We start from the raw sequence: 15,519 nt of genomic DNA on the forward strand, positions 1-15,519 counted from the left end.
CCCTTTCCATGGGGTCGCCTCTCTCCACTGGAGCCTGTGCCCAGTCATTTGTTCTGCTCCTCTTTGACAGGGCACTTTCCTTTTAGGCCTCTGGTTTCGGATCCTCCATGTGATACCAGGGATTTGATTCCTCTAAAAATGCAAACTGGCTCCCCTCCTCAAAGTCCTCCCCAGACTTTCCTGTTGCTCTTGCTTCCCTGTGTTTGAACTCAAATGCATGTAGGGTCAGCCTTGGGTCCAAGCTATCTGAACATTTCTTCACAGGCAGCTCCCTCTCCTTGCAGAGCCTCCTCAGCTCCTTCATACTGCAGGGTGACAGGAAGCTAAGATCCACTTCCATTTTGCCAAGGTAAGTGCAAAAATCAAACTGGGTCGCAAGTTGTTGAAGATAAGCAGGAGTACATTTGGAAAAATTACCAATTTAAGAGAACAGGAGAAAAACACGTAATGGTATTTGTGCAGAATTGTATTATACAATGAGTTACAGTGGTATTGCACAAACACAAGTCCTATGGTTACCGGTGATCACCAATGTTATAAATGGGGTTTCTGGTTGGCTAAGTTATGCACCCCAGCCAGGCAGAAGCCATTCCTCTAGTCAGGGTAAGTCAGATAAACACCAAGATAATCTGTGCTCACCGCCTGCTAGCTTGCCAAAAGAACAATTGATGGACAGAATGGTGGACAATGTCAAGCATGCACCCCAGTACAGAGATCTTGGCCTAATTCCGTCATTGTTTTGCTCCCCATGCCATTCCAGTTTAAACCCGGCCATATGCAAATCTATCTTAGCCCTGCTCCCCATGGGAACAGTCCAGCTTGAACTGCCAAGCCAAGTCTACTGTGGACTGGAAACAAGCATCCTGGGACCAGCCAGGCTACCTTGACTCCAGTGGCATGGAGAGCCCAGGACCCACGTCTAGACATACCCGGCACACTTGAAGTAACAAATGCAAAAAGAACAATTGAGGAACAGAAAGCTGAACAATGTCAAGCATTCCCCCCAGTACAGAGATCTCAGCCTACATCCATTGTTTTTTGCTCCCCATGCCATTCCAGTTTAAGCCATATGCAAATCAGTCTTGACCCTGCTCCCCATGGAAACAGTCAGCCCAAATGATGGATTTAACCAAGATCTCTTGACTGGGGGAGAACTTTTGATTTATTCAGCATTCCGCCCATCATTTGTTGATGCAGCACTTTTCGCCCTAAGTGAGATGGGTATGCCTAGACATGGGTCCCTTGCTTGCTGTGCTAGTTAGATTGAAACTAGCCTGGCTGATGAGGGGTGATATACCCAAAACTAGTCCCAGGATGCTTGTTTCCAGTCCAAGGAGGACCTGGCTTGGCAGTTTGGCTGGACTGTTCCCATGAGGAGCAGGATCAAGACTGATTTGCCTTTGGCTGGGTCCAAACTGGGGGTGGTGTAGTGAGCAAAAGAAAAATGGATTTTACCCAGATCTCTTGACTGGGGGAGAATGTTTGATTTATTCAGCATTCCATCCATCATTTGTTGCTGCAGGACTGCCTGGGAGCTTGGCATAGAGCAGGCGGGCTTATCTAAAGAGGCAATGTGTAAAGTATTTGTGCAACACACACACACAGTAACACAATAAATACACCACAAAATGTGATTCCATTCAGTTGTTTAAAAATAGGTTGCTATATTATAAACGAAACAAGGCCAAAATGACGAAATTCCAATTATCAGAAGTCGAGATCTGAATTTTAAAGGAATGAATGCAAGATAGCGCTTAGGAGCAAGAAGCGCTAAAGGGTTAATTGAGGTCGCGAGGGACTGGTGCAAATCCAAAGTTCAGACCAACCACGAAGGAGCGCGGGCCCATATGGACCTGTTGCACACAGTATCCTGGACCCTGGGATGCTGTTTGCACGGTGAGGCTTTGCAATGCTGTGAGAGGCTTTGCGTCGTCCTGTGTCAGTTCCAAGAAGCTGTGCGGCGAGACTTGTCCAGTATCGGTTTCGAAAGGTTGTGCGGCAAGGCTTTGTGATGCTTTGCGTAGTACGGCGTAGGTTTCGAGGACCTGTCAGCGGTGTGGTGAGGCTTTGCATCATCGGCTCCGATGGATCTGTGGTGAGACTTTGCGTTGCCTGGTGTTGGTTCCCAGGGGCTGTCAGCTCTGCGGTGAGGTTTTGTTGGGCTTCGTGTTAGATTTTGCAATAATCAGCTGCAGAACCCACTTCCGGGGCCCAGAACTGGAGGGGCACTTCAGGCAAGGGCAGGACTCACAGATAGCAGAGTCCAACAGCCACAGCAGAATTCCAGTTTTTTGTGCCCCTGCAACTTCAGAAAAACTAGAGGCAAACTAAACAAGTCCTTAGAGATCACTTTGGATGAAAGGAACAGTTAAGTTCTCCTTCAGCAGAGTCAGAAATCAGCGGGCAGCATTCAACAAAGAGGTAGCAGTCCTTCCAGATAACCAGTCCCGTTGAGGAATAACGAAACTTGAGGAGGCCCTTCTGCAAAATACATTGACCCCCCCCCCCCCACACTCTCAGGACCCAGTCAGGAGCTTTCAGGCAAAAAGCCCGCTGCCCGTGCACAGTGACTGAGGGGGCTTCCTGTAGCTCCGGTGCCCCCCATACCACAGGGGCTTTTGCTATGCCACTGCCTTCCTCCCATCTGCTCAAGAAGACCCATCAAAATGCAGATGAATGCATATGGGTGCTCAATCACACCAATCCCTTCCTGTGTTTCCTGCTGTCTAGAAGGAATGCACAAAGGGGAACTGTCAGCTAGCCCAGACATGTATTAGAGACAGGCTGAAAGGCACAAAGAGCATTGAGAGCAGAGAAATGTCTACTTTCTAAAAGTGGTATTTCTAAAATAGTAATGTTAAATCCGACTTCACTAGTAAAGAGGATTTATCATTACCATTCTAAAGATATGAAACATGAAAAATTGCAGCTTAAAGGTATTTGAGGGAACCCCCAATGCTGGCCTATGAGAGGAGTAGGCCTCTTAGCAGTGAAAAACACATTTAGCTGTTTGTTTTAGCATGTCTAACGCGGGGCAGCGGGAGAGAGATCAGAGCACTCCTGTACTCCTCCTGCACGCCTCCCCAGGCCACACACGCTTGCGGCTCCCGACCGGAGTCCAAGCCTTACCTGGGGGATGCTCTGCCTCGCTCTCTCTTTCTCCCCGCTCGTCGGACGTCCCTCTGGGCTGACCCGAAGATGTTGCAGCTCCATTGTTAGGCGGCACTGTAGCCGGACAGGTTACGGCGCTGCCTTCTCCTTCGTTGATGATCTTGGGCAGATTCCACTTGGCAAACAACGATCACAATCCCTTTCACCTTGCAGCTTCCTTAGCTTCAAGAAATCCTTTAGCTCGTTGCAGCTCAGGCCGGGGGCGGCGATCCTTACTCACAGCCTCTGTTACGATGACGGCTCGGGCCACAAACAGCAAAGCAGCAGCGTGGACGATGTTTCACACTACGGGGGCAATGCGGTCACGGGCACCTTGTAAACAGTACCACAGACCACATGGCAGTCTTCCAGAAATCCTTTAGCACGTTGTGGCTCGGGCCGGTGATCCTTACGCACAGCCTCAGTTACGATGACGGCAGTCTCAGGCGTGCAAAAGCACCACGCACCAAGCGTCGCTGAGACACGGTTGGAAACTTTGATGTTCCTGAGTTTCCACAACAGGGGAACAGCTCTGCTTGGGCCCTTGGAGACAAGTTACTTCACGTCACAGCACAAGTCCTTTCAAGCAGGGGGAAACAGCACACAGCAAAGTTCCTTGACCTCTCCTTAGTCAAATCAGCAGGCCAGCCCCAGAACATACAGCAAGGGTAGTACTTCTCTTCAGTCTCTTTAGCTGTTCTTCCTTGGCAGAGGTTCCTCTTAATCACAAAGTAGTTTCAATCCATTTTCAGTCTGGATTTCAGTCTTGAGTTAAGGGGTTTCAGCACTTATATTTATACCCCTAAATGCCTTTGAAGTCTTTGAGTTCAGGGGGCTCTGAGCCCGGTCCAAACCAGACCTCTGTGTCTTCCTGCCATTGCACACCATCTTCCTTTGATAGTGAGGGTCTGGGGCCCAGACGCGCTCCACGATGTGCAGCCATCCTTTTGTGGCAGCAACACAGGCCCTCGTCACATCCAGAGGGGGCTACTCCTCCCCCACATCAAATGCAGGCCAGCCTGTTGCTGTCTCACCTACTCCTCCCTGGGATCAGAACACTCTCCAGACCCTGTCACATCCATTTCCAGACAGTCAATACACAACCAGGCAGAGGCACACAGGATGGTTTAAGACAAGAAACTAGCCACTTCTAAAAGCGTGGTTTCTAAGTACACAATTTAAAAACCATCTTCACAAAAAGAGGTGTTATTAAATTCTGAGTTCTGGCACACTAAACTCCATCCCTCCATCTTATGCCTATGGGAAGATATGACGATATGCTGGAAACATGTGACACAGCATTCCCCATTCTTTCCTATGGGCATGATGGCCTTGCAACAGTGAAAAAACTAATGTGGCAGTATTTCACTGTTAGGACATGGTACACACACCTCCGTAGATGTCCTACCTTTCACATACACTGCACCCTGCCCAGGAGGGTCCCTTGGGCCTACGATAGGGCTGTCTGATGTGCATAAAAAGGGAAGGGTAAGGCCTGGCAAGTGGCTGCTCTTGTCAGGACAACAAGGCAGTTAAGAAACTGCACGCAAGCACTACATGGCAGGCCTGAGATCTCTTTTTAGGGCTACTTGTGTGGATGGCACAATTAATGCTGCAGGCCCTCTAGTAGCATTTGTATTACCAGCCCTGGCACATATAGTGCACTTTACTAGGGACTTTACTAGTAAGACAAACATACAAATTATGGACAACCAATTACCATAACACTTTATACAGGGAGCACTTGCACTTTGACACTGATCAGAAGTGACAAAGTGTCCAAAGCATCTAAGCCAGCAAAACGCATTCCATCACTGTATCAACAATAGAGGGGGTAGAGGCAAAAAGTCAGGGGTACCCACACCATGAAATGCCAGGTCCAACAACTAGCAGGACATATAAAGCATAAAAGTACATGTCCTACCTTTAACTTACATAGCACCCTGCCTTTTGGGTTACCAAGGGCCTTCCTTAGGGGTGACTTCTATGTAATAAAAGGGGAATTTAAGGCTTGGTAAGTAGTTTTAAATGCCATGTTGAAGTGGCAGTAAACTACAAGCTCAGGTCCAGCAATGGCAGGCCTGAGACATGGTTAAGGGGCCATTTATGTGGGTGGCTCTATGAGTGCTGCAGGCCCACTGTTAGCATTTATTTTACAGGCCCGGGGCACATGTAATGCGCATTTTCTAGGGACCTATAAGTAAATTAAATATACCAATTGGGTATGAGCCAATGTGACCATGTTTAGGGGTGTGAGCACAAGCCCTTTATCACTGGTTAGCAGTGGTACATAGCACAGAGTCCTAAAGCCAGCAAAAGATTGTCAGAAAAAGTGGAGGAGGAAGGCAAAAAGGTTTGGGTGACCCTTTAGAGAAGGCCATTGCGGTGCAGTGGGGTAGACTGGATTATACTGGAGTGGATTGGGGTAGATTGGGGTGGGTAAATTAATGTGGGGTAGACTGGATTGGAGTGGGTAGACTGGGGTAGATTGGAGCAGAGTGGGGTAGATTTGAGTGAAGTATGGTGGAGTGGGGTAGATTGTAGCAGAGTGGGGTAGATATGAGTGGAGGGCAGTTGAGTGGGGTAGAATGGATCATAGTGGAGTGGGTCAGGGTAGATTGGAATGGAGTGGGATAAATTGGGGTGCAGTGAAGTGGGGTGGGTGAATTGGGGCGGGGTACACTGTAGTGGAATGGGGTAGATGGGTGTGTGGTGAGGTAGATGGAAATGGGGTGGGGTAGAAATGAGTGGGGTGGGTTAGATTGAGTGGAGTGGGGTAGACTGGAGTTGGTTGGTGTAAATTGGGTGGGTAAATTGAGGCAGGGTAGATTGGAGTGGAGTATGGTAGATGGGAAGAGGGTAGATGGGAGTTAGGTGGTGTAGATTAGAGTGGAGTGGGGTAGATGGGAGTGTGTTGGGGTAGATGGGAGAGTGGTGGGGGTGATGGGAGTGAAGTGGGTAGATGGAAGTAGAATGGAGCGGGTGGGGTAGATTGGGGTGGGTAAATTGAGGTGGGTAGATTGGTGTGGAGTAGAGTTGAGTAAATGGGAGTGGGGTGGGGTAGAGGGGAGTGGGGTGGAGTAGATTAGAGAGGGGTGAGTAGATTGGAGTGGATGGGGTGGTATAGATTGGATCATAGTGGAGTGGGCTAGGGTAGATTGGTGTGGAGTGGAATAGATTGGTGTGGGTTGGGGTGGAATGGGGTGGATAAAATAGGGTGGGGTTGATTGAAGTGCAGTGGAGTAGATGAGAGTGATGCAGATGGGAGTGGGGTGGGGTAGATTGGAGTGGGTGAAGTGGGGTTGATTGGAGTGTGGAGGGGTAGATTGTAGTGGGCCAGGGTAGATTGTAGTGGGGTGGGTAAATTGGATCGTGGTGAAGTGGACTGGGGTAGATTGGTGTGAGGTGGGGTAGATTGGGGTGAGGTGGAATGGAATGGATACAATGGGGTGGGGTCAATTGGAGTGCAGTGGGGTATGGTAAAGGAGTGGATTAGATTGGAGTGGGGTGGGGTAGATTGGAGTAGGAAGGGGTGGTGTTGATTGGAGTGAGGTTGGGTAGATTTGAATGGGGTGAGGTGGGGTAGATTGTAATGGGGAGGGGTAGATTGTAGTGTGGTGGGGTAGATTGTAGTGGGATGGGGTAGATTGTAGCGATAGTAGCAAAGTGGAGTGGGGTAAGGTAGATTGGATTGTGGTATGTGATGTACACTGGAGGGCGTAGATTGTAGTGGGGTGTGGTAAAGTGTCAGAGAGAAGGGACTTAGAGTGGTGTAGAGTGTTGTGGAGTGGAGTGGAGTGGCAAAGCGTGGAGTGATATAATGTTGAGTATGCATGGTGTAGTAGCACACTGTCTCAATTAGATAGAAATGGGGACCCCCTCTCAAAATACTTTCAGGTCAAGGAGTAGAGGGGAAAGAAACAAGTAGAAGCAAGAAAAAACTCCCTCAAGACCTATAAACACTTTACCACTGGGAATGACCTCTATCATGGGCATACACAAGGCACATATTCAACATATTGATTTACTCATTTATTATTATGTTGGACAATTTTTTCCATTATTTGAGTCATTTTTATCTTTTTTTAAAATACAGGTAATCATTCACTGCACGTTACAAATAAATTTTCTTCTTTTTACTTTTAAATACATATACAAAAATTATTTTTCATTTTTTTAAAATACAAAGATGAAAAAAGACATATTTATTTTGTAAACACGAGACAACTACAATATACAGGTCGAGAACCACACTCATTCACTCTTATTCACACATACTGACCATTCATAACTCAAATACAACCAAAAGAAAAAACAAAATCCTGTTGTTTTGCACCAGTTGTCCACTATACAACCAACGGGTTGGATCTAAATTAGGAAAAAATGGCCGACGCGTTTCGGTGGAAAAACAGCAATAGGGACCACCTTTCTCAGGACCAGCCAGGGGCAATTCAACAGTGGATCTCGCAACCTGAAGAATAGTCTCTCTAAAAAAATACTGTGATATTGTGATAGCTCAAGTCTTCTACGTCAAAACACAATTGATTTTTCATCCAGGGGCTAGGGACTTTTCAGTTTGGCAGATGGCAGCAGGTACTAACAACCATCCTCTAAATGCTTCCCATCAAGGGAAGAAGACAGTCAGATAGTTCTCAGTTGATGCGATATTTATTCTATCATTCTGTCAGCAGGGAGAAATGTTGTCTTTACATATGCATCCTCTAATCCTTTTGGTTCGCCTCATCAAATGCGGTTGCTCTGGTATATTAAACGGTTCTATCAGCTGATTGATACCAAAATCATGTAGGTGGCGTACGTCCCAGAGCTCCGCCAAGTGTCACAGCCCGGATTGCAAGCACACTGTCTCTACAGACAATACGTTTCTAGTTGAAATGACCATTACATTTGCACCAAAATACGGTTTTACTGCACAGAAACAATAATGTGTGTAAATGTCATCACCTAGTGTATTGATGTTTTGATTATAGTCAAATATGTTTCCACCACACTTCGAGATTACAAAAAAAGCACTTCATTTCTACTAATTCTGATATATTCTGAAACATCAGCACAGTTAATTTTTTTTGTGTCCGAGAAAAATAAAACATCCTACACCCTCTTCTCTTACATGGATACTAACGTCACATAAATTCTCTGACTTTGAGGTCAGATGAAAAAAAAGTTAACACCAAGCTCACTCAGAAGAGAGCTTGACATTTGACCTCTTTGAATGCACTGCAGATGTGACAAGATAAGAACAAGATTTAAAGGCCTTTTTACAGAAAGCAAGTTTGTATGTTTTCAGAAAGTGAATTTGTGGAAGAATATAGTAAACAAGGTTTGGGCAATGGGGGGGGGGGCAATCTCCAGCTGGACAGACTAAAACACATAAAGGCAGCAAACAGAAAGCCGGAAAATGTGAGTTACAAATCTCAAAGCCAATGGTAAGCAACAGGTGGGACACCTAGGTCACGTTTCTGAATGTCCCCAAGATGTCTTTAGCACATCAGACAGCTGCACTGTCTGGAGGGCTGTAACCTAAAAATGTCCACATATTCAAGCATTGGCAATGCCAACAGGTCTGGCTTTACCCCATTAACTGCGGAGGCTTTCCCTACCCACCAATGCTAAGTCTTCTTTTTTATGTTTGGAGCAGTTAGCACTTTTTCTTTTATAACTTTTTTCAACAAAAGATATCCAGACCAAATATGAGTCTTCCTTTTTCGCACATGTTGAGAATTGTAATGATGCACAGGATTTTTAGGTTCCAACGAAAGGAGTGAAAAAAATAACTGAAATGTCTCAAAACATTTGGAAACATCAAGATGTTTCCTTGTAATTGGTAATGTGGGTAGGTGTGTTATTTCGGCCAGGGCATGCTGCACCCAGGGAATCCAAACCCAGATATTTCTGAACACTAGACTAGGAGAGACATGGGCAATGTTCCCTTTAATTATTTAATTCTGTGAGCAGCAACAATATGTTGGTGTTCACAATTTCTTCTGTTGTGGACAGGATCAAGAGTAGTGATGACCCACCATGCAAATTATTGTGAGGGAGCTAATACATCTGACGGGTGGGTGGACCATCGGCTAACAGATACAGGAGGTTGATTGAAAAGGCTTAGCCAAGATGATTATTAAAAACAATTAGTGAAGGCATGCTTGGCAGAGGGTTGCAAAATTCCTTTATTTGCCAATTCGAACGGAAACACTTGCCCATTGAAAGAAAATATTCCCCCTCCCAAAATTGTGAATCACTCGAGAAGCTTAGTCCAAATATCTGTCTGATTGGCACAAAAATCAAGCACTGAGTGGAGACTGTAGTTAAGCGTGGGTGGAGGTGGGTCTCCCCTCAAATTTTACAGAGACTTTCTGGTCCTAGCTGCACTCCTAGCAATCCCTATCTATGTAAGAAAGATAGAGAATAACAGAGTATTGGTTGCTTTGGTCTCAGTATTTATGAGTTGTTCACCTTGGCTTATAAGAGAGCATCTCAGGTACACATGTGCATGCATGACTTAGCAAAACCCCCCATGTAAAATTCTACAGCAGCTCTGAAGCAACCATGTCATTAGGTGTACAGGGCACTTAATGGATGTCCTTGACACCTCCATGACCACATCACACAAGAAACTTCTTATACACTTCACCTTTTTAGTGCCTGGAGAAAGGTAGCCCCCGAGTGAAAGAATCGCCACCACAAAAATAAACCCAATGGATCCTTGCACCAACAATCTTTTTCCAATGGTTGAGGCGAGTCTCATAGGGAATCCAGCGATGTTCCATGGAAAATCGGCTATCGCTGGAATACTTATTTCTACAGCGCTAAGCGTTGATAATACAGCGCTAGCTTGGCGATATATTCAAGCCATAGCCGGCTATAATTAAAAGCGCACTCAGCGATAATTATCGCTGCCGCTTGATAATATGCCCCCATATTTGTACCACAGTAGAGACATTCTGCCATGAGAAACTTTGTCAGGATTGCATGTTGCAGTGACTTTACACAGTTAACAAGTCTGCTAATTATCAGGAGGCCACATCAATGTGAATTTTCCTTACTGCTCAATTTTAGGCCCTTTCATCCTGTATTTTGTGGTTAAATAATGTTTTCAAACAATTATATGTGGAAAAACACTATGAGCTAAAACTTGTATTCAGATATCCAGAAGGTAATATGATATTTTATACCATTATTGAGGGAGGGAACCATTCAAGGCTTCTTATCTTGGGAGCAATGGCCTCTCCCCACATTCAAACACTCTGAATATCATGGTGAACTATCCACCGCTTTTTGAAAGATGTCTTGCATCCACCAAACTCTAAATCAGTCCCTAAGTTTCGACAAATGATGCGACATAAAGCAAACTAAATATTAAGTCATTATAGGCCTTATTGTATAAAAATATTGCCTTCTCATTGGAATTTTTATAGTACCTGGGCAGAACGATAGTAAAGAAGACGAGAGGAAAATTGCTTACATTTCCATTTCTCCAACCCTCCAAGGAACAAATATCTAAACTGCCCTAATAGAGGACGCTCACTTCCCTTCCCCTATGGGAGATGGTGTCTATAAGGCCCTGCTGTCTACCAGGGTTCTTGTGAGATCAGCCAGTGGTCTGACAAACATCACCAAAGATTGCTACAGCAAAATGCTGGTGTAATCCTGGGTCATGTACCCTCTAACTTTGTTGGCTTTACACTGCAGGCTCGGCATTTGGAGTGGGCCGAAGAAGTGGAAGGGGCTTATTTACATGGGTGGACACTGATTTGGATCTGGCTCTTCCCGCTCATCCCCTTACTGGTGGAGTCAGGTGGAGATTCCCGCCTGCAAGTTTTCTCCATCATCTAGAGCTTTTCACCATCACCATAGGCTTGTCTTTGACAGGGATCTCCACCAGGTAGTACCACTCATTCCACAATGATGATCTACAATTTTTCAGAATTAGGCTTATACTGACGAATTAATTTTGTTTTTTTGTTACAAGAAAACTCACAACATACAGTTATATCATTTATGGAGCAGATTTGCTGTGGTAGGTGCAACCCTTATTTTGGAGTAAGCACTTCCGGTTTGTGCGCTCTTCTTGCAACTGGGAGCGCGTATGGTCTCAAGTGAGTCAACCCTTGTGTGCAGGAGTGAAATTCCGTTGCGAGTCTCATGCATTGCATATATTTTTTGATTGATGGAAATGTCTCTTGAGCTGTAACTCTAACCTCCTCTCTCAATGCGTTTTTTCTTACAGAGCTGTGTTTGTGCCAGCGTGCTTCTCCCACGTGTTGATTACGAAAAGGTGAGGTAAAGCTGCTCTGCACATTCCCCCTCTCTGTTGACGGTGGTTGTCACTTAACATGTGTGAATACCTGCTCATCTCTAGAGTGTTAGGTCATGCATACATTTTTGTGGAGGAACTTAACACCCTAAAGATTGCCTTTCAAAACACAGCTGCTCTGCACTTGTTAGCCCCTGAACATTCAGCTCTCGATGTCTCTGGTGCGATCTGCCCTGCCAGCGTGTACAATAATCTGAAAGTGGGGGGACATTATCACACAATAATAGTATGTTACACACGTCTTTTTTTTGTTAACAACGAGAAAAAACACTCAAGCAGATAACTACCATCCTTCTCATGACATGTTGGTGCAACAATATGAAAAATGTTATAAAATATCGGGTCGACTAGATCAGATTTCTTATTTAATTTTAATTATTCTGGTCTCCCTTTCTTTAAAAATATGGCATTTCCTGATGCTCTGCAAGCCAGGTAGATTTTAAAATCAAATTGTAACTGCAGACCTATACCATCTTATTTAGGTCTCGCATAGGCAGTGCATGGGCTGTCTTTCGAAATGTGCTACATCTACCGTATTAGCTTTCAGCATGCCCAAACATTTTGGTTAATTCATTCATGTGCCTTTCAAAAATTGTTTGTTTTTGTTGGTGAATAGTGTACATTTGACTCTCTGTTTGCTGTTTTCGTCAAGCGCTGGAGACTGGCCCTGTTAAATTGGTCATTTCATTATCGCCATATGTTAGTTTTAGCGCACTACTTTTTCTTTTGCCTGGGCTTGTTTGGCTTTCACAAGCGCTTGTTCAGCCAGAGGCTTTGTTGTTTTTCATCCTATAACATTTTTGATTTCATTAGTTCAAATGTCCAAACCATAAATAATATACTTACTTAATTGAAGTGTAGTTTATTAAGACGGCCGACAGTAGGATCAACCTGTTTATATCATAATTATTTGGATACGATTAAAGAGGTAAACATGCTGTTATTGCCCCGTTTTATAAAAATGGAAGCAGCTTTAAATTGTGCACCTTCAACTTTTGATGCTTTCTTTTAGGTTGCAATTGTTGGTGAAATAAAACCAATATCAAGGGAATGTTAGAATTTGGGGTCTCTGGTTGGCGCAGGTAGGTACTTGCGACAAGCAGGGACCCTCTCCTCTAAGTCAGGGCAAAGGATTACTCTCCAGAAATAACCCCTGCTCAACCTCTAGGTAGTGTGGCACAAGCAGTCAAGGCTAATCTCTGGAGCACATGTGGTTAAGCATCTATACAACACACACAATAAATCATTAACCCCCCACACAGAGACTCAAGACTGCTTGTTCTGTAAAAATATATATCTTTATATAGAAACTCTCAAGCAGGCTTTAAATACAGGCTTCAATGACTTAGTAATATTCCAGTTACTTGCAGAACTGCCACAGTTCTTAAGGAGCAATGTTCAATCTTTAAATTAGTGTCACTGGGTCTCAAAATGACCCTTGAAAGCTTAAGTTTGGCCCCACAATGGTCTTAGCACCGTGTGCTGCCTGCTGACTCAGTTTGATAATGCTTGTACGCTTCAGAGCGCTTCGGTACGTCTCGTACGGGCAAGAACAGAAGAGCCCCGCTAATCCTCAGGCGTCTCACGTATCACGTGTACGGTGCTGAGGCAGGAACGAGGCGTACTGCGCGCTGGGGGCTGTGCGGCTCGTACCGAGGCCGTGTCTAGCAGTGCGGAGCGTACCTTCAGTGTACAGTTCTCTTTATCACAGGCGCACAGTCTATGGCAAATGCGGAGCGTACCTTCAGGGTACAGTTCTCTTTATCACAGGTGGACAGTCTATGGCAAATGCAGAGCGCACCAAGATACCTTTACTTTTGATGCTGTATTCGAGGCGGACGATGCAAGTCCGGTTCGTCCCACGTCGCGGTGCGTCCCTGCTACGGCTCGAGGCGGGGTAGTAACGGGGCACTTCAGGGTGGCGATGAGTTGTGGGAGCAGGTTTTTAGGCAGCGTACGCTTCGACCCTGGAGGGGGAGCGGCTGAGTGCGGGCAAGCAGCAGTACGGTCCCCAAATGCGGGACGTACCCAGCCGCTGTGCGGGTCACAGCTGTGCACTTCACAGCGGCGGACGCTCAAACAGGACGTCAATCAGCGGGAGGCGATACAGGGCGGGAGTCCGTCTTTACTTTGGGATCTACGGCGCGGGGTTCAGTAAATCTCGATGCTTGGACCGGATGGGTCCTCCTTTACTTTGCGAGCTGGGGGCTCAGTGCGGGTGCAGTCACGGTGCTCGGGCCAGCGAGGGGCTGGTCTTTACTTTGTTGTTGCAACACGCTCAGGCCACAGTCACGGTGCTCGGGGGACACGATTACACTGAATCACGGAGAGCGCGGCGAGGGTGCACAACGCTCTCAGTCTCCTCGATCAGCGCTGCAGGGACAAGCAGCACACACAGCAGTTCCTTCTTCAGGGGGGTAGCGCCCAATGTTCCTGGGGCGCAGTTCAGGGGGCAAGTTCACAAGCAAGCCCTTGAAGATCTTTGTAGAAGAATGCACAAGTCAAATAAATAAAGTCTTTCTTAGTCTTTGTCCTCTCTCCTTCTTGCAGCAAGGCACCCACCACAGGCCAGTCTCTCAGGATTAGAGACAGTACTCCTCCATGCAGCTTTCCCAGGTCCTTCTCTTCAGGCAGAGTTTCTTCTTAGCACAAACAGGATCTGATTTGTTAGGAGCAGGGCTCCTACTTTTATAGGACATTTCTTTTGTTTTCGCAAGCCAGGGAGGCCTTTGCCTGATCCAGTCAGTCTCTGAGCACTTTGTTTTGCAGGCTCTGGTTTCTCCTTTCAGTGTGCAGGGCAGGGACATCAGACGCTCCGCAGGAGGTGGTGCCAGCATTGTGATGACAAGTACAGCCAGGAGCACTCTGTTGACAGTCTTACCTCTTCCTGGACCAGGTGCAGGGCAGAGTCATCGGTCGCTCCCCAGGGGGCGGAGCCAGCATTGTGGTGGCAGAGCACAGCCCTATTCAGAGTCAAGGGGCACTCCTTCCACCCATCCTGGTGTAATCCCTCTATTCACCACTTGTCATCCCTAGCCCTATCACTCACAGAACCCAGACAGGAGATACACATAAGAGCAGAAGCGGGCTGAAATGGTTAGGCAAGCAAATGCTAACTTTCTAAAAGTAGCATTTGCAAACACAGGATATTAAAATAAACTTTACTAAAAGAAGTATTTTATTATTCTGAGTTCAGGCATACTAAACTTGACTTTCTACCATGTTCCTTGAGCCTGCTGGGATTATAGAGTGTTATAATTCCAGCAGCCCGTTCTGGCCTATGAGAACAGGTAGCCTTACAATAGGAAAAAACGAAATTGGCTGTAATTCACTATTAGGACATGCCACACACATCAGAGCTTGTCCTACCTTATGCTTACAATGCACCCTGCCATTGGGCCTACCATAGGGGTGACTAATAAGAAGTTAAGGGAAGGTTTAGGGACTGGCAAGTAGGTGTACATGCGCAGTTAGCATGACAGTACCAGACTGCGCGCAGGTTCTGCATTGGCAGACCTTAGACACATTTTACTAGGCTGCTTCTGTGGGTGGCAGAACCAGTGCTGCAAGCCCACCAGCTGCATTTGTATTTACAAGCCCTGGCACTCCTGGTGCACTTTACTGGGGTCTGACAGTAAACCAAATAAACCAATCATGGAATCCAATCACATATACACTTTTCAGTAGGGAGAGCATATGCACTTTAGCACTTGTCAGCAGTGGTAAAGTGCCCAGAGTCATTAAACCAATAAAAACAGGTCAGAGAGAATATTGGAGGAAGGCAAAAAGTTCAGGGATGACCCTGCCAAGAGGGCCAAGTCCTACACAAGGAATGTCTCCCCATGCTCTCCAAACGCAACATGTAATGTGAGGTTACTTAACAATATATCCTGCAAGTAGACAGTGCAATACCACCTCAGCATCAGTGCAGCACCACTTCAGCACCAGTCAGCATCACTCATCACCACTTAAGCAACACTGCTGCAGCATCACCTGAGCATCCCTCAGCAGCACCTGAGCACCACCACAACACC

The 15,519-nt window shown here is 46.1% G+C and overlaps 1 protein-coding gene across 1 annotated transcript in view; it reads left to right on the forward strand.

The window, feature by feature from the left end:
* The window catches only part of LOC147684964 (palmitoleoyl-protein carboxylesterase notum2-like), a 62,001-nt gene that overhangs the window by 20,267 nt on the left and 26,215 nt on the right, over positions 1-15,519 (forward strand). Inside the window, exon 12 of the mRNA XM_086940870.1 lies at positions 11,399-11,446. Coding sequence (XP_086796996.1) covers positions 11,399-11,446 — 48 coding nt within the window. The remainder of the gene's footprint in view (positions 1-11,398; positions 11,447-15,519) is intronic.

This window comes from Lissotriton vulgaris, chromosome 10 (genome assembly GCF_964263255.1).
Source record: "Lissotriton vulgaris chromosome 10, aLisVul1.2, whole genome shotgun sequence".
NCBI classification, from domain to species: domain Eukaryota; kingdom Metazoa; phylum Chordata; class Amphibia; order Caudata; family Salamandridae; genus Lissotriton; species Lissotriton vulgaris.